At 43.0% G+C, this 20,554-nt stretch overlaps 1 protein-coding gene across 1 annotated transcript in view; it reads left to right on the top strand.

The window, feature by feature from the left end:
• The window catches only part of PLA2G4A (phospholipase A2 group IVA), a 68,527-nt gene that overhangs the window by 35,477 nt on the left and 12,496 nt on the right, over positions 1 to 20,554 (top strand). Inside the window, exons 6-14 of the mRNA XM_036388312.2 lie at positions 1,687 to 1,800; positions 4,228 to 4,265; positions 6,210 to 6,348; positions 11,164 to 11,300; positions 14,587 to 14,809; positions 15,958 to 16,072; positions 18,428 to 18,565; positions 18,909 to 19,001; positions 20,347 to 20,418. Of these exons, the coding sequence (XP_036244205.1) occupies positions 1,687 to 1,800; positions 4,228 to 4,265; positions 6,210 to 6,348; positions 11,164 to 11,300; positions 14,587 to 14,809; positions 15,958 to 16,072; positions 18,428 to 18,565; positions 18,909 to 19,001; positions 20,347 to 20,418 (1,069 nt within the window). The remainder of the gene's footprint in view (positions 1 to 1,686; positions 1,801 to 4,227; positions 4,266 to 6,209; positions 6,349 to 11,163; positions 11,301 to 14,586; positions 14,810 to 15,957; positions 16,073 to 18,427; positions 18,566 to 18,908; positions 19,002 to 20,346; positions 20,419 to 20,554) is intronic.

The following is a 20,554-nucleotide window of genomic DNA, read 5'->3' as shown; positions in this document are numbered from 1 at the left end:
TGAGCATTACACCCATGGTATGGATCATGAAGTGCATCCTGCACTAGAGACAAAAGACATTAGGGAATTCACAATGATTTATTTCCTGGGCATCAGTTCCTGCCTGTTCCTCTGTGCCATTGCTGGGTCTCCTGGAGCAGAGCCTGGGCCCTGCTCTGAGCTCCCTTTCTCTTAGGCAGCTTCCCTAGGAGTGTTTGAATTTGTTGAGGACGAAATTCGGTTCAAGGGTTTTGAAAGGGATAAAATTACTACAGTCACAAACACAGCAAGATGGATTATAGGTAGAAATGTGTCTTTACAATAACTAAAGGCTGTTGCTGGTTCTGAGATAGGCAATTATCAGGGAATTTTATTGCACTACAAAGAGTAGATGATAACATTTAATAATGGTTAATTGTGGACCTGGTAGAGTAGGAAAGAGCCTTTGGACTCTACAATGGAGTGCAGTGTCAGAAATATGTAAAGTCACCTCCCCACCCAAATACTCTGAATTCTGAAGCTCAGACTCCACAATCCTTGTGACTCCTTAGAATGTTTCAATCTGCATCTTTAACTCTATCCCAAGGGTAGTTTGCCCTCTGAAGTGTAAGCAGCTCTTCAAAATCCCACTGAGAAGTTTTTGCTTTTGGTTTTAAGAGACAGCACTCAGAGATTGCAGGAATGGGCATAAAGTTCTGCAAGGAAACAGAGCAATATAAATAGCATTAAAATAACGAGCTCTGTCCTAAAATAAAGAGAATTCATCATTTCAAAGGGTTGCTTGTGGCACAGGATGAAGAAAATTCTTTATAGCTGAGAAGAGGCTGATCCCAGATGTAGCAACTAATTATTCATGTGATTGTATCTTGATTCCTTTTGTTTTCTACAAAAGATACAGTCCAAGCCACAAACATGTGATATTTTAGAAGATATAATGCCACAAAGTGGAAAAAGAACCTGTAAATCAAATTAGTCTGGAGATCTCATTTAATAAAAACCATGTAAATGAGAATTTGAAATTCTTTCTATATATCTTGAGGACTTGGAAAGCAGCCACTGGGGAAAAAAGTCTGCTAAACATAGATCCACATAGATTAGAACAAAAGCATGGAATGGTGTTCTGCCATATCCACATCCTTCTTTGGATATTATCACATTTTTGAAAGGTCTCTGCTCCAGCATGGAGGGTATGAGAAGAGACTTGAAGGTCTGGCTGGATACAGAGAGCAGCTTTGTGTAAATTGGAATGCTGCATACTTTGCCAAATCACTGCTGTAACAATCTTGGTCTGTAGAGTCAGGGCTGGGGTATGTGGATTCCATCTTCTCTGAAAAGTTGCTGGATGTTTTTTATAATTAGAACTATACGAGTTTCTCCATAGGGAAATTCTACTGACTGGAAATTTGAAGGTACTGTGCTTTGCTTCTACTATATGTAAAATTTAAGGTATTGGAAAGATGGTGAGGTTTGCTGCCAGAAAGGTGCTGAGATTAAAATCCTGTTGTGAGTAATCCTGGTGTACTCCTGCAGTTCAGTTCTTGAAGTGCCACCTCCACTTATCCTGTTTTAAAAGAAATGTCAGCTGGCACTCGGCATTGACTGGGTTGGGTCAGGCCCATTCTTCTTCCACATAATTTTTTAATAGGCTTGATGGAATTAAAAAGGGATTTCTTGCAGTGGAATTGAATATCCAGATATCTCTTCCAGGTTACTCTCATGGATGCCAACTATGTTATGGATGAGACTCTTGGCACATCCACGTTTCCCATCTCTTCTCTGAAACTGGGGGAGAAGAAGGAGGTCCAGCTAACTTTCAATAATGTAAGTTGGACATTCATGACTTTGCCCTGGTCAGAAGTTTTCTGAGCATTCACTGTTGCCCATGGGTAAACACAGAGCCTAAAGACACTTTTAAGCCTTTATTATCTATCTTCGTACAGCCCTGCTGAGAGGAGAATTAAGCAAAGCAGTGCCACTGAATGTTTTGGTGTCTCTACTGGCAGAATCCTCTTTGAAAGTCTAGTTTGGGACTTCCTCTACCTGAAGCAGTTTCTTGTACACTCAGTGCAGTTTAGTTTCATGGCCTCAGTTTGTGTGAGGTTACTCAGAGTTTGCTGGTCAGTGCATTGCCCCTCCTGCTGCTGCCTGTGGCTTCCAGAAAGCTGCAGGGATTCTTTTATCATTACATGTTTCACTTTCTGGAAGTGACTTGTTGTAACACAGACCTGGTTAACATGCAGTGATGCAGGTGATGCAGTAATTGGATTATTCCCTGTAAGCATGTCTGCAAATCAGATGGAGTCTCTTGAACAGGGCTTGTCTGCCTGCACTGTAACTCCTGGAAACTGTTGTTAAATCTGGGTGGAATTGAGCTTGTTCTGCACATGTTGATATCTGTAAATACCATCTGCATTTCTGGTTTGGGCTATGGTTTATTTTATGATCAGAGATCTTGATTTGTCACCACTCTGCTGTTTTCCATGTGATACAACTTTAAAAGTGTAGTTAACAGCAAATAACTGGTTAAAGGTCTATTTATTGGAAACCAGAGAGTTTCATGTGTGAAGTTTAGCATTTCATTTGGCATAGCCTTAGGGCAGTTGGAATTTTGATACATTCCATTATTTTTCCTTTTTGAAATAACAGCATTTTTGAAGTTTCTTCATATTTATTTCACCAAGTGTTTCAGGTAACTCTTGGGCTTCCAGAGCATGGGCTGGGAGCAGGTCCTGGTTCTGCCAGGCATGAGGTGGGGCAGTGAGAAAGAACTGATGAATGCATTTTGCAAACACAGTTCACAGAGCTCATTCCATGAATACAAGGCCTTGCCTTGCTTGAACTTCCCATCAGTGTTCAGCAAAGCTTGGTAGGGAGTCATAGGGCAAAAAAACCAGTGCATAAAAGGCAAATACACTCTGAAATCTATAAGCAAATACTTAAGGGGAGATAAAGTCAGGTTGAGCCTGATGTAGACAATGTATACCTAGAATTCCTGAAACTGAAAATGAAATAATACTCCTGAAATGTCTATGGCAGTCTGTGTAAGGTATAGAAAATGCCATGACATCTCCCTGTTGGAATGCTTCCCTCCAAGGGTTTCTTTCATGTGCATACATTTTTATAAGCATTGGATCACTGCATGGTTTCAGGAGTGCTTTCTAAATTAGTAATGCCAGGTGGGGAATAGTGTAATTGCTTCCCTGCCTTTGAAGTGCTTCCTCAGTGACTCTTCACTCTGTTTCTTCATGTCCTCCCTTTGTTTTTTCTCTGCCTGTTCTTTCTTTCTCCCCCCACCTTGCTCATACTCTGCCTCATTTGCAATTCCCATTTCAGGAATTGGGACTCAGAGGCAGCTGTGCATCCCAGATCCTTCTCTGCAGTCTGAGGGTCAGGCAGACCTTCAGTCTGCGCTGTTGTGGTTCCATCCCTGGTGCTCACATGCCCCAAGTGAGGAGGAGAATCTGGTTTTACACAGAGGACAATCTGAGTCTGTCACTCCTCCAGGGCTGCAGCAGCCAAGGCCATTGCACAGAGAGAGGGTGAAAATACCTCTCCATTCTGTCTGAGTTCCACAGCCAGTACTCCTGGATCGTTCCTGACAAGGAATTGGTGCTTTAATCATAATTTTTCAACTTCTTGCCTGCAGGCAGCCCTTCCAGTGCTCTGTGAAAGGCAGAGGAGGCCAACCCATAGCTCATGGCCAGTGTGGCTGGCAAGTGAAGTCATTGTGCAGTGACATTTATTGCATTTTCCAGCAAGCTGGAAGCAATCACCCTTCCTTGACTGCTAATTAAGGCATGTTTAGCTGTGGAGAGACACTTGGTGCTCCTGTGGAACACAGAGCAGTGATTCCCTCACACAGGTGGCACTTGGGTGTGATCCCCTGGCTCTCCTGCCAGCCAAGAGGGGGTGAAGAGCATCAGATCCCCTCAGGACAGAGATGAGCTGCATGTCAGAAAGGGATTAGCAGTGCAAGAAAGGCAAGACAGTGGGATCTGAGGAATGAAAGCCAGCACTTACCAACATTTTCCACTGTATTTAATTCTAGTGGTGTATTTTGGAATCACACTTTAAAAAAAACCCATAAAAAAGAATCTCATTCATAGGTGCCAAAAATACCCTCCTTTTAAAAAAATGAAGAGAAAAGAAAGAAAGAAAAGTTCTTAATGAAGTAGTTGATATTCCAGGTGTGTTTGTGGGTTTTCCCTCTTTTAGTGCTGTAACCATATTGAAATATTTCTTGTTTAGGTCACAGAAATGACTTTGGAATTGTCTCTCGAAGTATGGTGAGTATCTCATATCTTTTTTTAAAAAAGGGGTGAAAATATACCAGCAGCAAAGAATTTTTTTTTTTTATTTTAAACTGTTCAATAAAATTTTCATGGAATCACAGAATATCCCGAATTGGAAGGGACCCACAAGGATCATCAAAGTCCAAATCCTGGCCCTGCACAGGACACCCCATGAGTCCCACTCTGTTGGGATTTTCTTAAAAACATGTGAGGTGGAGTGCAAAAATTCCCTGTTGTAGCATAGAAATACCAGGTACTGTAAAAGTGAGGAGATTTTACAACTTTGGTTTATTTTCATGTTGTAATTCTGTTATTGACTAAACGCTCTTACTGGGACTTAGAGGTTTAACCCTTCCAAATGTTTGCAGGAATGAGGCCATCCCATGTAGATCTCCCAGCCTGGTTTTTGTGAAGGCCCTTCATTCTTTTATTCAAAAAAGGGCTTTGTTTCTAAAAAACCCACAGACCTCACTCAGGTGCAGCTTCATCCTCACTGTTTTACCTTCTCTGGCAACTTCGCCCCTCGCATGAACTTTCAGCTGCTGTTACAGAGCTGCTCCTAAAATGTATTTAAATGTAAATACTGCACAGTGAAGGTTTAGGTGAAGATTTAGGGCCAGGAGTTCTCCATGTAAAAGCTAAGCAGATGCCTACCTTTATTTGTCCCATTTTTTCCCCTTCTCTAGCAGTCTTTCCCCCTCATTCTTCACCTGTCCTGGTGAAAGACCATAAATCATATTGAGGCATAAGCAGAACAATACATTTCAAGTCTAAAAATGATTATCTGAGAGCAAGGAATTTAAGGAGTAATTTTTTGTCTGTAGCTATAAGTAGGAGCGCTGAGCACTCTAAGAGTCAAGTTATTTCCTGATTACTCCGGATGACAAACATCCCCCAGGGATAATTTCTGCTCATCGTGTTGTACTAAGAAAATGCATTTGTGGGTGGTCCTTGAGACCACCCTGAACCAGCCAGGCTTTGTACTTTGCAAGTATTTAATATGTCTGACTTTAAATAAACACAAGATGCTTGGCTGTGTCTTCTTAGGCTTTGAAGTGTAAAGGATCTTATCAAGTTCTGCTGCTATTCCCTGATAGCCATGCAGATTGTGGGTATCTTCATGGAACATTGCTTCTAGGGACTCTTTTTAACCCTTTTCTTAATCCTATCATTTTATTTCATAATAGGTTATTTTAAAAATAGGAGAATTACCATCTCAGCCTAAAAGGATCCATTTCACCAATCTGGGGAATTCTTATCTGAGCCTAAATGGATCCATTGTGCCAATCTGGGGAATTCTTATCTGAGCCTAAATGGATCCATTGTGCCAATCTGGGGAATACTTATCTAAGCCTAAATGGATCCACTGCACCAATCTGGGGAATTATTATCTGAACTTAAATGGATCCATTGCGCCAATCTGGGGAATTCTTATCTGAGCCTAAATGGATCCCATCCACCACTGTATGCTTTTCAGCAGGTACCAGGGTGGATTTGTCCACTCCTCCTCTTTGCTGTCCATGGGAGGTGGCAGCTGAAGTTGTACCTTAAGTACAGCACTGAGATCCTTACATGAGATCCTCGTGTACATTTCTTATCCCACAATGTAGAGGGAAAATACTGAGGAAAGGGCTTAGTTTTTCCTGTGGTGTGCCAGAATGATCTGTGCTGTAGGTTTATAATTGTATGTGAGTGCAGAACTTGCTTGCTGTATTTAATTATTTGCTTTTAATGAGTTCTATATAAAATGCATGTCTTAAAGACACGTTGTTCTTTGCATCGATCCCTCTAGAGCAGATGGATGGCGTCACATGAAAAATACAATTTTATTTCATCTTCTGTAAGTGTGTGAGGATTTTCTGCTGGTTTCCCAGGGAGGTGTTAGTGATGCTGTTTGGGATTGAGCCCCTTGTGACAGGCTGTCCCTTTCCCAACCAGCTCCTCCACGGACCTGCGGTTCAGCATGGCGCTGTGCGATGAGGAGAAGAGGTTCCGGCAGCAGCGCAGGGACAACATCATGCACAGCATCAAATCCTTCCTGGGGGAGAACAGCCACAACCTGACCTCTTCCCGTGATGTAAGTGTGCAGAGCTCCCAGCAGGCTTAGCATCCGCTTTGGAGTCCTTCATTTGCCTGTCAGAGGAAAGAATGAGGCGTGCGAGGTGGAAAGGTTTGATGGAGAAAGATTATAGATGATAAAAATCCTTTTCTTCTGTGAACATAAAATATTTAGCCTGGAGAGTAGTTTTTCTTGGCTCTAAATTTAGAAATTAAAGTTTATTACTGGGGGAAACTATAAAAGGAGAGATTTAGATTAGATATTAGGAAGAAATCCTTCCCTGTGAGGGTGGGCAGGCCCTGGCACAGGGTGCCCAGAGAAGCTGTGGCTGCCCTGGATCCCTGGAAGACTCCCAGGCCAGGTTGGACAGAGCTTGGAGCAGCCTGGGCTAGTAGAAGGTGCCCCTGTGGTGGCAATGGATGAGCTTTAAGGCCCCTTCCAACGAAATAATTCTGGCATTATGTGATTCATTTGCCCCTTAAACTGCTCTGATTTTTCCCCGTTTGTTAAGGTGTTGGCTCTGAGGGGAGATTGCCATCTGAAAAGTGCCTCAGGGTGCATGAAATACCTGCTGAGTCCTGCAGTGGCTCTGGGCACTCACCCAGCACAGAATATGCCCCTGCATGCCCAGTACCCATCCCATGCTCTGTGACCTTCATCTCTGAAAGACTAGACAGGAAATGAGCTGGTTTAAATTTAGAGTCAGCTTGGAAATTAGTTTATGTCTTTCCTTCCTTCTTTTCCTTGAGCCAGTTTGACTGGATTAGGGTTATGAAGTTTTATTTCTTTGAAACATGAAGAACTGGAGCTTTCCTTGATTTGGTGGTGCTTTGGACCATGCCAAGAGGAAGGGAAGCCAGCAGATCTCAGTGGGCTGATCGTGGCTTGGGACATCTCACAGAATCAGGGAATGGTTTGGGTGGGAAGGACTGAAAGGATCATCCAGTGCCACCCCCTGCCATGGGCAGGGACACCTTCCATTAGCCCAGGGTGCTCCAAGCCCTGTCCAGCCTGGCCTTGGACACCTCCAAGGATCCAGGGGCAGCCACAGCTGCTCTGGGCACCCTGTGCCAGGGCCTCACACCACAGTGAGGAAGGGCCCAGATCCTCCTGAGCTCTTCAGAGGTTTCATAAAACAATGCATTATTTAAAGTTAATTAAGAATCCACTTGGTACAGATCTGCTTATTTTGTTGTAGCTTTCCCATTCTCTTCCTTCCTTGCCCATTCCCTCTCCTGTGCTGCTTCCAGAATTGTGACAGGAACACTTTGTGCCTATGGGGGTGTCAAGCAATGAACAGAATCCATGAATTAATCTGGGTTGATCCCTTCATTACCATTGATTCCTTTTGTGCATTTTTAATACAAGGAGAATTTGTCAGTCTTTTGCAGCACTGAAGAATATCTTTTACATTTCCCTGAAGTTTTGAGCAGCTGGTAAATGTTTTATTGTTGTGTACTTTTGAACTCTGTCTTGCTTCATGAAACTTTCTGAGGAACATGAAAGAATTTAACAAGAATTGTACATACTTTAATTGGACTGGGAAGAAAAAGTGTGTATTGAGAAGGGACATTTTCAAAGTTTCTTAATTTTCAGTTCAGTTATTTTAATCTTAAAGCATGCAGATCCTATCAGAGTAGGAATCTGTCAGTGTGACATTGGTGTGACCTAGAGCCGAATAAGATCTTCCACAGAAAGGATGTGGTTATTCTGCCAAGCTCCTGTTGGAACTGGAGTAATACTCAGTGCCTCAGGTCTCAGTTCCATGCAGCTGGTATCTGTGCATGAATTATTACAAAGGACAGCTAAGATTTCTTATTCTTTGTGTCATCATCTTCCCTTGGTATCCCTCACTGACAGCAATACTGAAATTTTATCAGTTAAATTGCATCTTCCCAGACAGTAACTGTAGGTATCCTACCATTTTTCATATGCCAAATGTGTGTTTCTAAGCTTACAGAATTTTTATCTGTTTCTAGCAATGAAAAAACCCTTTTTGTTCAAATTAAACTGCAGTTTTATTGCTACAGTTGGAAGGTAGCAGGAGGATTTATGGGATGTCTGAAGTCTTAACATGAAGTTGGGAGACATTGAGTAGTTTTAGCTGTTTGTGGGTCTTGTTTAATCTTGGACAAGTCACACACTCAAAATTCCCCCAAGTTGCTTCATCTATGAGTGGCTTGTGCTTTGCAGGGATGCTGAGAGACTTTAGTACCTCTGAATTCATTATACATGTCTGCATGGGGAAGTGAGTAGTTCCAAATTTCCTAACTTAATCCTGAGGCACGTTCTGGAAACACAGAGGTAGAGATTTCTCGTACTTCTCTTATTGCTCAATTTATTTTTTTTAATATGTGCTGCTTCAAGCAATTTTCTAAAAATACCATAATCTTCCAAAGAAAGCATATAGTTCTCTATGACTGGATTTGCAGAACAATTTTTAAATAATCATTTGTGTGCCCTATGGCATTCTTTTTCCACCACAGGTATTCAGATTTTGTGCACTGTGTTTGCAGGGCATTTGGATAAAGACATCTGCACTACTCATTCCCAAAACAAGACTTAGTATGGTTTAGCTTTTTCTTGCCTGATTACTGGAAGATAGGATTAAGAACCTTTTGGTTTGAGTGAACTCTGTGCTGGTGTTTCTGTACAAAGGATTTGGGGCTCAGTAGAGGAGTGTGCAGCCCTTGGTATCCTCTTTTTCTCTGTTCTTCATCAGGATGTGGTTTCTTGATTCTTGCCTTTGGGTGCTCTGCCTGCAGCTAATTCCCCCCTCTCTGCTTTTGCCCTATTTGTCCCATAGAGCAACTTGCAGGATGAGTGTATTTCATTTCAGTTCTTACTGTTCTGTGCCCTTAAACATGTCAGAAACTGAACTGGAGTTAAAAAGCTGATGTAACAAACCCGACAGTCGGGGACAGTCGGGGGTTGGCTCTGCTCCCAGGGAACAGGGACAGGAGGAGAGGGAACGGCCTCAAGCTGTGCCAGGAGAGGATCAGGTTGGGTATTAGGGGAAGTTTCTTCATGGAAAGGGCTGTAAAGCATTGGAAGGGGCTGCCCAGGGCAGTGGTGGGATCATCATTCCTCTAAATGGTAAAAAAAATGGGTGGATGTGGCACTTGAGGGCAAGGTTTAGTGGTGAACACGGTGATGGTGCTGGGCTGATGGTGGACTTGCTGATCTTGGAGGTCTTTTCCAACCTGAAGGATTTTGTGATTCCATAATCCACCTTCCCCTTGCTGTAGCCACCCTTCCCAGTGCAGGAACCTGGGATGCCCAGAGTGCCTGTGGATCAGGAAGCATTTGCAGTCAGGATGTTGGTGACTCTCCTGGGCATTGCCAGCCCATCTCCATAGTGGGTTCCTCTGCCTCCTGAGGGACTCTCCCATTTTCCCAGTGCCAGTGCACTGGTGGGTGGAGCAGTGGTGCTCTGGGAGTGTTCTCACATGCCTTCTCCAGGCTTGCACCTGCAGGTGACATCTCCATCCTGTTGGGATGTGTCTGCTCAGGCTGAGTGGGCAGTGCTCCTGAGGAGCTTTCAAAGCCTCCCCAGGTGATTAAAGGAATGATTGCTGACATGGCTCTTCCTTCAAAGCAGCTGCTCCGTTATTGGGGTGTTGGCTTAACAAAACATATCCCAAATCCTTCCCTGGGCTGTGTCATTTTTGGGATAGATCCCTATCTCTGGAGCTGCACCATGAATACCTGTGGTTTCTATTACTAAAGCTGAACACTTATGAAGGAGGTAGCAGAATCATCTCACTGCATCAAGAATAAGCAGTTTTGGGGAGTGGAAGCCTCAAGAAACATCTTGAGTGCCTTGGTCATTGTTCATGGGCATTTCCTTGGGACAGTCAGTCCTCAGGGAGTTTCATGGCTTGGAGCATGGAGTCTGTAGAAAGAACAGGACTCCGTCATCACATGGATCCCTTTCCTGTCACTAATCCTGTCTATTGGCACCTGGAATTGCCTTTCAGGGAGATTTTTGACAGATTAGCAGTTTGATCAGATAGGGGCTTTGTGCACAGCTGTGTGATTCTTTTTATACTCAGTAACAATCAAGAGGTGGTTCCTTTGTCACCCCTGAACACTGGAGAATCCTCCTGGATTTTGGAAACTGGGAACCAGATGAGCCCTTTACTTAGGCCAAAACGTATGATGGTGGGAGTAAATGAATTTTTATTTTATTTTGTCTTCTTTTTAGATACCTGGGGAAGCTGTGCAGTTGAGGGGAATAGCCTGATATTAGGGCTGGGCAGTAAGAAGGAGAAAAGTGTGAAATGACCCCCTATGGACACAATTTTAACCTGCTGCCATAATAAACATGGTTCTGCTCACTCCTCTCTGGGTGGCTGAGTAATTGTCCAGATCCCCATGAATTCCATTAGCTCTCTGGTAGTTTTTGCAAAGTGGTGGTAAAACTGAGATTGTCTTCATGCTTTGTAGTAATAGTGGATGTTTTTGTTATAAAACTTGTTTTTAAACTCCCAGTCAAAATATTATTTGTCTCTGTTATGTTTCTCATTAGTAGATGTTACTGCCTTTGGCTCTGTCACAATGATACAAATTGGATTAAAGCTGGTGTTTAGATTCCTTTAAAATTCCCAGTGGTTTTGTAACTGAATAGTTCATTTAATAACTGAATTTAATATCTCCTCTATTTTGCATCACGGATAAGAGGGACAGATTTATTTTATGTTACAAGTGGTGACCTGTAGCATAAAATAAATAAGTTCTAATTCTTCTAGGGGTGTCCAGGGTCTGGGCTGGGTGCTGCCAGGGCACATCCCTTGTCCCTGATGTGGTGCTGGTGTTGTCTCCTCCCTGCAGGTGCCGGTGATCGCCGTGCTGGGCTCGGGAGGGGGGTTCCGGGCCATGGTGGGCTTTGCTGGAGTCATGAAAGCACTTTATGAGTCAGGAGTCCTGGACTGTGCCACCTACATTGCTGGGCTCTCTGGATCCACCTGGTAAGGCCTTCCTCTTGCTTATCCTCAGCTTCCCTGCATCAGGTTCTGCAGGAATTGTCACCAGAGCTGGCTTATTTCTATAGTTACAATTCACAGCACGTTTTATACATCCAAGTCTGCTGGGGGGGGCAGGGGCTGTTTTGGATGCCCCAAAGGGCAAGGACAGCTCAGGCTCCAGGTGCTTTTCCAGGAGCTTTGACAGCAGGAATGGATGGATGGAAAGAAGTGCCACACATATGCACCCATATTTCTATATGAATGCCTAATGTGTGTTGTTTTATTTTCCTTATGAAAAGTGAAAAACAAAAAAAAATCCCTTGTGATTTGAAGCTGATGACTCAATCAACCCAAAATGTGTTGTGTGCTTCAGGAGGGCTTTTAGAGCTCCTCAAAATCACTGAAAGATCTTCTGCTCCATTTTACAGCCACTGTGAAATCCTGGTGGATTGACTGGGGATGTCTGGGGCCTGGCTGCCACCCTGCAGGGCATCCCTCTGTGCATTACCCCCTGTCTCTGTGGGTCAGGGTTAAAATTAAAATTAAACAGTCCCACTGGCACAATACATCAGGTTTTAAAATAGTTGATTTAACCTTGAGGAGCAGGCACAGGCATTGAGGGGCAAGATCTTCAGTTCCTGATGAGTAGCTGTGAAGAACACAAATTATTTTTGGAGATTCCCAGGGAAAGGGCAAGGAGTAATTGGATGAACTCTTGGGGGAATTGTTGCAGTGAGAGTGGCCAAGCAGGGGGATGTGCTGAGCCATCCTCACTTGAGGCTGGGGACAGTGTCATCCTCAGTCTGACTCAGTGCTCATGAGAAAGCTGAACTTGACTGAGCACCAGGAGGCTGGAGCAGAGACCTGGGGGTCCTTTCAGACTCTGGGATGAGATTATACAATTGTCTCAATTCTTGGAGAGAAAAAGAACTTGTAGTAGTATGAACAAGCAGGGAATCTGCCTGGGATGAGTTTTATCACCTGGTTTAACTCTAAGGAAGCACATGAATTTTAATTCCATATTCTAACCCCAGAGTTGACTCTTGATTGAGATAATGTATCAGTTCTATTCCTTATATGGGGCTTTTTGTCAATTATTTTTCATTGTGTGAAGCTTGCTTCCCCTCTCCCAGACTAGAAGGAAGCTTTCAGAATGCCAGGAGGTTTTGAAATGCCAGAAGTGTCTGTGAACTAGAGTAAATTTCTCCTTTAGATTGCACTATAAAGGGTGGGAACCCCTGTTTTCTGTCTCTGATGGTGGGGGCAGATTTATCACAGTCCATTGAGATGGATGGACCTCTGTCACAGCTGTGAAAAGCAGAAGGTGGATGAAGAGCAGTGGAGTGTGGTGTTAAAACATTACCTGTGTTTCTAGGGAAGGGTTTGCAGTCCCTGCTCAGGACAGACGTCACTTTGCTGGCTATGAGGTCCTTTTTGGGGCAAACCCAGGGGTGAATGCGTAGGTGATCTAATGTAAACCTATAAAATCTGAGTTAAAATAGTGAGATTATCATTTATATTAGATTATCTGAACTGCTTCAGTCAGAAACAGATTGGAGACAGTTGTGTTTGCACAAGTGTGTCTTTGCTCTCTGATGTCATCCTTCAGTCTTTCCTTGCTTGATGAATAAATAAATTGACACTTTGGCACTCCCTTCCTTGCCTTTCTTTTCCATGCAGTCTGTCTTTTGGGAATAATTCTCTTTTCTTTTTTTTTTTTTCCTGAAGGGTGGAGAATTCCTTTCCTGGTGGGACAGGCAGGTTTTAACTTGTCCCCTCAGCTGCATGCCTAACCTTGGAGCAATGCTTTTCTGCCATCTTGCTTCAACCTTGTGCTGCCTTCTCCAGCTTCATTCCCCTTTGCCTGCACCCAGGAGCTCACATGGAGTCCTGGCAGCCCACGTGGGACAGGGCTGGCTGTGCTGTCACACAGAAGGCTGGGCATGACCTCAGGGCCAGGCTGACCCTGTGTGTGTCTCAGAGCTTTGCCTGGAGTAAGGCTTGTGTACCTGGGCCAGGTCACTGGGTAAATAGTAGTAAATGAGCCTCTCACAGATTAGAAGGGCCTGTCTTGGTGTGACCTAACCCAACCAAGTGGAAGCCAGGGCTGCCTGCACGTGTGTCTGAGCTTTGTTTGCAGTAAAGCTAAGCTTATTTCTTAGTGACAAATTCATGATTTACCTCATCCTCACAGTCAGCCAGCTCTCTGTGCAGGTTGTAGTTACTGTGCTTCAGTTTATTATGGAAGCATCATATCCTGGGAAGTGGGGCCATATCCAGCCCTGAACCCCTGGCCTGGGCTGAGCCCCAGCCTGGGCAGCAGGGGAGGGATCGGGATTGTGCCCCTGAGCTCAGGTGAGACCCCACCTGCAGAGCTGCCCCAGCACAGGCAGGAGCTGGAGCTGCTGCAGAGAGCCCAGGGGAGGCACCAGCATGGGCAGAGGGATGGAGCAGCTCTGCTGGGAGGAAAGGCTGGCACAGCTGGCATTGTGCAGCCTGGAGCAGCTTTGGGGTGAGCTCACCGGGGCCTTGCAGTGCCTGAAGGAGCTGCCAGGAGCCATGGAGAGAGACAATTTCCAGGAGATGGAGTGACAGGACAAGGGGAAATGGCTTCTCACTGGCAGAGAGTGGGTTTGGATGGGAGATTGGAAAGGAATTGTTCCCTGTGAGGGTGGGCAGGCCCTGGCACAGGGTGCCCAGAGAAGCTGTGGCTGCCCCTGGATCCCTGGCAGTGTCCAAGGCCAGGCTGGATGGGGCTTGGAGCAACCTGGGCTGGTGGAAGGTGTCCCTGCCCATGGCAGGGGTGGCACTGGATGAGCTTTAAGGTGCCTTCCCACCCAAAGCATTCTGGTATTCTGTGATACACTGAGATATTTCAGGAATTTTTCAGTAGTGGTCATGAACTGGAGGGCAGAGAGGTGCCTCTTACAGGGAGAGAGCTGCATGTGTGCTTGTAGCACCTCCAGTCTGCCACACAGCTATGCTAACAGGAGGAGCTCTTTCCAGCCTATGTTCCATCTGCTATCCCTTAAAGAGAAAAATGAGGACTCTTTAATCATTTGCTTCATACACATTATGGAAAATGCATGTGGAGTGCTTGATCCTGTGCTTATATTTAGAACAAATTGCTCAGCTTTCTGTGCTTTGAGAAAAAGGAAATTACAATTTCCTGTATAAATGGAGAGTTAATTAACCTGATTTAATCAGTACCTGTATCAACTCATGTATGAGCTTCATGTAGCTTCCAGGCAGCAGGTTGGATGCTCACAGAGCCTGTTGGCCTTTGCAGGTATATGTCAACTCTGTATTCCCACCCTGACTTCCCAGCCAAGGGCCCAAAGGAGATCAATGAGGAGCTGATGAACTCGGTGAGCCACAACCCCCTGCTGCTGCTCACCCCTCAGAAGGTCAAGCGCTACATCGAGGCTCTGTGGAACAAGAAGAGCTCAGGGCAGCCTGTCACCTTCACTGACATCTTTGGCATGCTCATAGGGGAAACACTGATCCATGATGTGAGTGCTCATTTAAGCTGTCAAGCTCTTATATCATTCCCATTGTTACTATTTCTTTCAAATTACCTTAGTGACATTTAATAAAGGGTGCCCATTTTGCCCTAAGTGTGATGGTGTTTGCAGGGGTCCCAGGATGAGGGAAGAGATGAGAATGTTGACTCCATGTTTCAGAAGGCTGATTTATTATTTTATGATATATATTACATTAAAACTATACTAAAGAATAGAAGAAAGGATTTCATCAGAAGGCTGGCTAAGAATAGAAAAAGAATGATAAAGGCTTGTGACTGACCAAGACAGTCCAAGCCAGCTGGGCTGTGATTGGCCATTAATTAGAAACAACCACATGAGCCCAATCCCAGATGCACCTGTTGCATTCCACAGCAGCAGATAACCATTGGTTACATTTTGTTCCTGAGGCCTCTCAGCTTCTCAGGAGAAAAAATCCTAAGGAAAGGATTTTTCATAAAACATGTCTGTGACAATAAGAAACAGCATTTGCTTAAAAAAGTACTAATTTCAACGTGAAAGATCCCCTTGGTTTCTTTGAAAATAAGACAACCGGAGAGCTTAATACTGTTGAATTCTATAATTGAAAATTCCTAATTGGCTGAATCAAGCACAAAGACTTCCAGTTCAAATGAGTCAGGTGAGCAGCAGCTGGATTTGGTCTTGTGGCAAGATTGAAATGTGTCAATAGATTTGCACATATGTTTTATACACTTCTATCCCTACACTGATAATGGGTCTTAAACCATTTAAAACACTGAGAAAGATGCAACACAGCATTTAGTGGAAGATGTATACAATTCTGCTGCTGAAGGCCTGTTAATGATTGTGTGAGGTTGGTTAGAAGTCCCTGTGTACCAAGGGATAAAAAAATGCACAGATGTTTAATTTAAATCAGAACCTGACACATCAGTGAAAAAGCTTTTCTTATCAAATTTCATTGACAGGAGGAGACTCCCAGATCTTTATATAAAATAAAAATACGTGATATTTATCTTTATATATGTGTGTGCGTGTATATATGTGTATATATATATATATATGTAGATATATATGTGTATGTGTATATATATATATGTATATATATCAGCAGGCCTTTCCAGGGTGTGTTTGGGAGCAATGTCTTTCTTTCCCTGCAGAGGATGGACACCACCCTGAGCAATATGAAAGAGAAGGTCAATAATGCCCAGTGTGCTCTGCCACTCTTCACCTGTCTGCACGTCAAGCCAGATGTCTCAGAGCTGATGTTTGCAGGTGTGTTCCCAGTCTGTGTTGAGTCACTTGTGGCAAGGAGGGAGGTGTGTGGCTGGTTAAAAAACCCTTTTTAATGCATCTGAGACTAATTGCATCTGACTTCTGGGAATCTGACAGAGTGATAAGAAGTTACTCAGGGATAGGTGATGACATATTCAGGTAGGAGTGCCAAGCCAAAGAGAAACCTGGTGACTTCAGCAGGGGAAAGATGTTTAAATTAGGGTATCAAACAGGAAAAGGAAAATGTCCTCAGTCACCTTCTCTTTCAGAGATGGGTGACATCAGCAGTTAGACTTGATGATCTTAGAAGTCTTTACCAACTCTAATGATTCTGTGATTAAAATTGGACAATAAAATTAGATATAAAGCCTTTTTTCACTTCTTGCCCAGTGTGAAGTGCTGTTTCTAACACAAAAAAACCCTTTTACTCTTATTTATTCCATAGGTTTTAATCCCCTCTGGTAACTTCAGTTGAGAGTGGGTCCAGTTGTGGAAGACGTACACTAAGATGTGGATGTGTGCATTTATAGTTATATACAAGACTAGAAAGGGAAGTGCCAGGTGGTTTGCCTCAGGCTTAAATGTCATTGTATTTCCTAAAATAGTCGGAGAAGTGGCTGTCAAAGCTTTGGTTAGAATTGAAAATGAGGAATTGTAAATTAGGCTAAATATGTCATGGGAAAATGTGTCTAACTTTGCTACTTAGGAAACAGATACCTTTCTGTTTGAAAATAGGAGTATTTTGGGGTTTAGATGACCTTCTGTTTTTCAATATATTTTTACTGGATTACTGTTTTAAAACCAAAATTATCTTTTGTTAATAATGTCTTTCAGTACACAAGATCAGAAGCTTTACTTTGCTCTATAAAGATATTCCCTGTGCCAGTGGATCTTGGGTTTGCCTTTTGAGGCTGACATCTCTGTCATTACAGAGGGTGGAGGGTAGATCTTGATTGCTTCTTATTTTAAGCTCCATTCCTCCTTTTAGCTTTTCCTGATGTGAGAGCTCTAGTAAATTTTGAACAGAAATATTAACACTTCCTAATTGACATTGATTCTAAGGCAGAAATTTTGTTTCCCTGAGCAGGCTTTGTGATTTGAGAAATCTTCAGTGCAAATGCAAGCTGGAGGTGTCCTAAGACAAATTAATTCCAATTCTCAGCTCAGCTTTGCTGTCACCCTGGTTCTGCATACATATCTGCCAGTTCATGTTTATACAGCTAAAAGGAAATATGAAACTCCTGGACTGGGACTTCAATGGAATTACCTTCTGTTCCAGTGAATGTGAAGATTTGTGGGTGACTTATTTGGAAAATAGGATGTTGTATTTGACTTAGCTCAGATAAGCATTACCCTTACCTGAAATGAAACTCCCAGCAGTCATGATTAAATCTTTCCTTTTTGGGACAAGTGTTCACCTTCTGCTCCACACGTCAGCAGGAATATCTTGAGGGTGGATGATTTGTGGGGATATTTCCAAGCTGTCTCTTTCACCTTTCTGTTTCAGAATTACTTCTGGTTTATTTCCAGTCAAATCAACCCCTGCTAAAAATAGGGAAGGTGAAATAGATGAATGGGTGAAATGCTAAAAAGAGAAGATATGTTTTGTTTGTTATTTGCTCCCTTTTTGAACTGAATTCTCTGATGGAAGCAACTCCACTGGTGAAAAAAAAAAGTGTTTCCAAGTCAGCTAAGATCCATTTTCAAAGGCCTACATCAATAGAATCCACATCACTTCTGATAATTTCTGCTAAGATCAGAAAATGCAAGTGAGCATTCTATTCCATATTTTTCTTGAGCTCTCTGTTCAAAAAATGGACTTTTAAGGAGATCTTTGGCAGTGTTTGAATCGATAAGTTTATCAGCTGCCTGTCAGCCTTGCCTTTTGGCACTGGCTTTCCCATGAAACTTTGGGTTTGGGTAGAATCCAAATGCCTCTGCTAGAATATTTCACAACCCTTGGGATATTCAGTAATGGTTTTGTGCCACCTCTGTCACTGCTCTCCGTGTTTTGGTGGAATTGCAGTGAAGGAAAAGCAGCTTGGAGTTGAGGCCCAATGTGGCAGGGAACCATGCTGAAGCAGGGGATGAAAACCAGGTGTCACTGTGTGTTCCCTCATTTGTAATCCCTTCTTTTATACCTCTGGTTTCCAAACTCAATCTTTTCACCAAAGTTTATTGTGATACGAGAAATGAGGATTCTTTCCCTGCTGAGACGTCACTGACCTTGATTTGACATTCCTAATGGTTATTTGGCGTCCAATGTCACTTAAATTTCTTTGCTTGGTTCATTTCTCCATCATTTTCCTCCATCCTGAGATTTCTGACTGAGCAGTTTTGTTTCTAACTTTGCAGACTGGGTGGAATTCAGTCCATATGAAATTGGAATGGCCAAGTATGGCACTTTCATGTCTCCTGATCTGTTTGGAAGCAAGTTTTTTATGGGGACAGTGGTGAAGAAATATGCTGAAAATCCCTTGCATTTCCTCATGGGTGAGTATGTGACAGAAAGAGACTTTAAAAGAAAAGCAATTTCAGTAGTTTATGGACTTTTAAATGCAGTCACACAAAGTGTGAGACAGAAAGTGGAGCTCTCAGTTTGTTGGAAGGCATTCATTTGAAAGATTTCACAAATAAGGATTGGCATTGTTGATTTGTTTCTAATTTCCATGGGGGTTTGTTTCTGATTTGGACATCTGAGCTTATGACTTGGCCTGCTCCAGACTCAGAGGTGTGTTCAGAGAGCAACCAACTGCTTCAATAGTGCTTCAAAAGATCCATGGAGTTTATTTTCCTTCTGCCCATCACCATTCATTGTTTATTTTTTCTCTTTCAGGTGTCTGGGGCAGTGCATTTTCAATATTATTTAACAGAGTCCTTGGTGTCTCCAATTCTCAGAATAAAGGGCCCACCATGGAAGAAGAATTAGGTACTATTAGTAAATAATTCCACTATGCAGAACAATTACTAGCAAGATTCTCCCTCTGTGGAAGGATGGCACTGCTTGTAGTCATTTAAGAATGTGGAATTAATCACCTTTAATTGCTGGCACTGCTGGATGCTGCTGAGGGGGGAGAGAGCGCTGGGAATGTTCTTGCCTTCCTTTCATTTTTGTTTCTTGTCGCTCAGAGCTGCTGAAAGTCACATGAATCTATCCAGCTCTTTTCTGGTAGTTAATAGAATCCTCTCTTCATGTTGTTATGTGATTTTGGAGAGCAGAAGCTGACAAGTATTTAATAGTTACTTGTGTAATCTCTCAACACTGGGCTATTAAAATGCAATTTTAGGTTTAGCAAAATGCACCTGAATTTTCTCACCTCTGGGTTGTTAAATTTCTCCATTCTAACCACAGCCTGTTGGTTATCTGGTCCTTTACTTGCAAATTGAGTGGTTTTGGTTTCACTCCTGGTACAGAAATGACAAGGTGACTGTAAAGAAAGAGTTGTGGCTTGGTTTGGATAGACTTTATTGAGTTTTATCTGAGAATGTAGTTAACGATAAAAGGCTTTTCACACAGCATTACAGGGGAAGATCTGACCAAGAAATAAATTGTCCTAGACAGCCAGAGCTTTCTGAAGAGCAAGAAGAGCAAATGTAGATTGAGATACTTTAAATAATAACCTCTGTCTGCCTCCAAATGGATGGAATTCAGCTGTTTGCTAATCTCTTCTTTATGGATGAGAATGAGACCTCCAGGTTCCTATTTCTGATACAACTCCTGAGTGTTAACACCTCCTCATGGAGGATCCCTGTCAGTAAATGGGATCATGGAAAAGTTTGCTTTTGAAAGATAGTGAGACACAGAATGTTATCTGTCATCTGTGACTCATGTCACATATAATTTAAAAGTACTCTTTGAAGTGAGATCAGGTGTGAAAATATTGATGTAACTTGAACCACAGTCTGGACCAGAGCTGGAGATATCCCAGTGCCACCTTGGCACCACAGTAACATTTTCCTAGTTCAGTAGGAGCTACTGAGAAGACAGAAGCTAAACATCTACATTTTAATGAAGGTGAATAAAGTGTGTCAGGTATGCAGAGGGGAGTGGGAGGTACTGCTTTAGGGTTGCATCTTCTTTTCCAGCCCAAAACTTGCAGGCTGAATCCAATACCTGCTGATCACATTCTGATGTCCACAGCAGACCCAGTCTCTTCAGCTGTATTTTCTATTAAAAAGACTGAGAATTTTATGACTCAGATTGTTTTGAAATTCTTAACTGTTCTGCCAGTTAAACCCCAGCAGTTTAAAGGAATTTATATTTCTTTCAACAGAAAATATTAGGCTAAAGCACCTTGTGAGCAATGACAGCTCAGACAGCGAAGATGAATCACAGCATCCAAAAGGTAAGGAAGTGCTCAGATTTCATTTCATTGGTTCCTTTTTCCATCAGCTTTTGTGTGGCTCAGCAAAATAGAGAACAGGAGACCCCAGGAGGTTCTGGGCTTCACTTCATGTCCCCTGCTCAAACTGATCAGCAGG

Source organism: Molothrus ater, chromosome 9 (genome assembly GCF_012460135.2).
Source record: "Molothrus ater isolate BHLD 08-10-18 breed brown headed cowbird chromosome 9, BPBGC_Mater_1.1, whole genome shotgun sequence".
Classification (NCBI taxonomy): domain Eukaryota; kingdom Metazoa; phylum Chordata; class Aves; order Passeriformes; family Icteridae; genus Molothrus; species Molothrus ater.
Note: the sequence above shows the minus strand (reverse complement) of the source record. Positions and strands in the feature narration are given on the sequence as shown.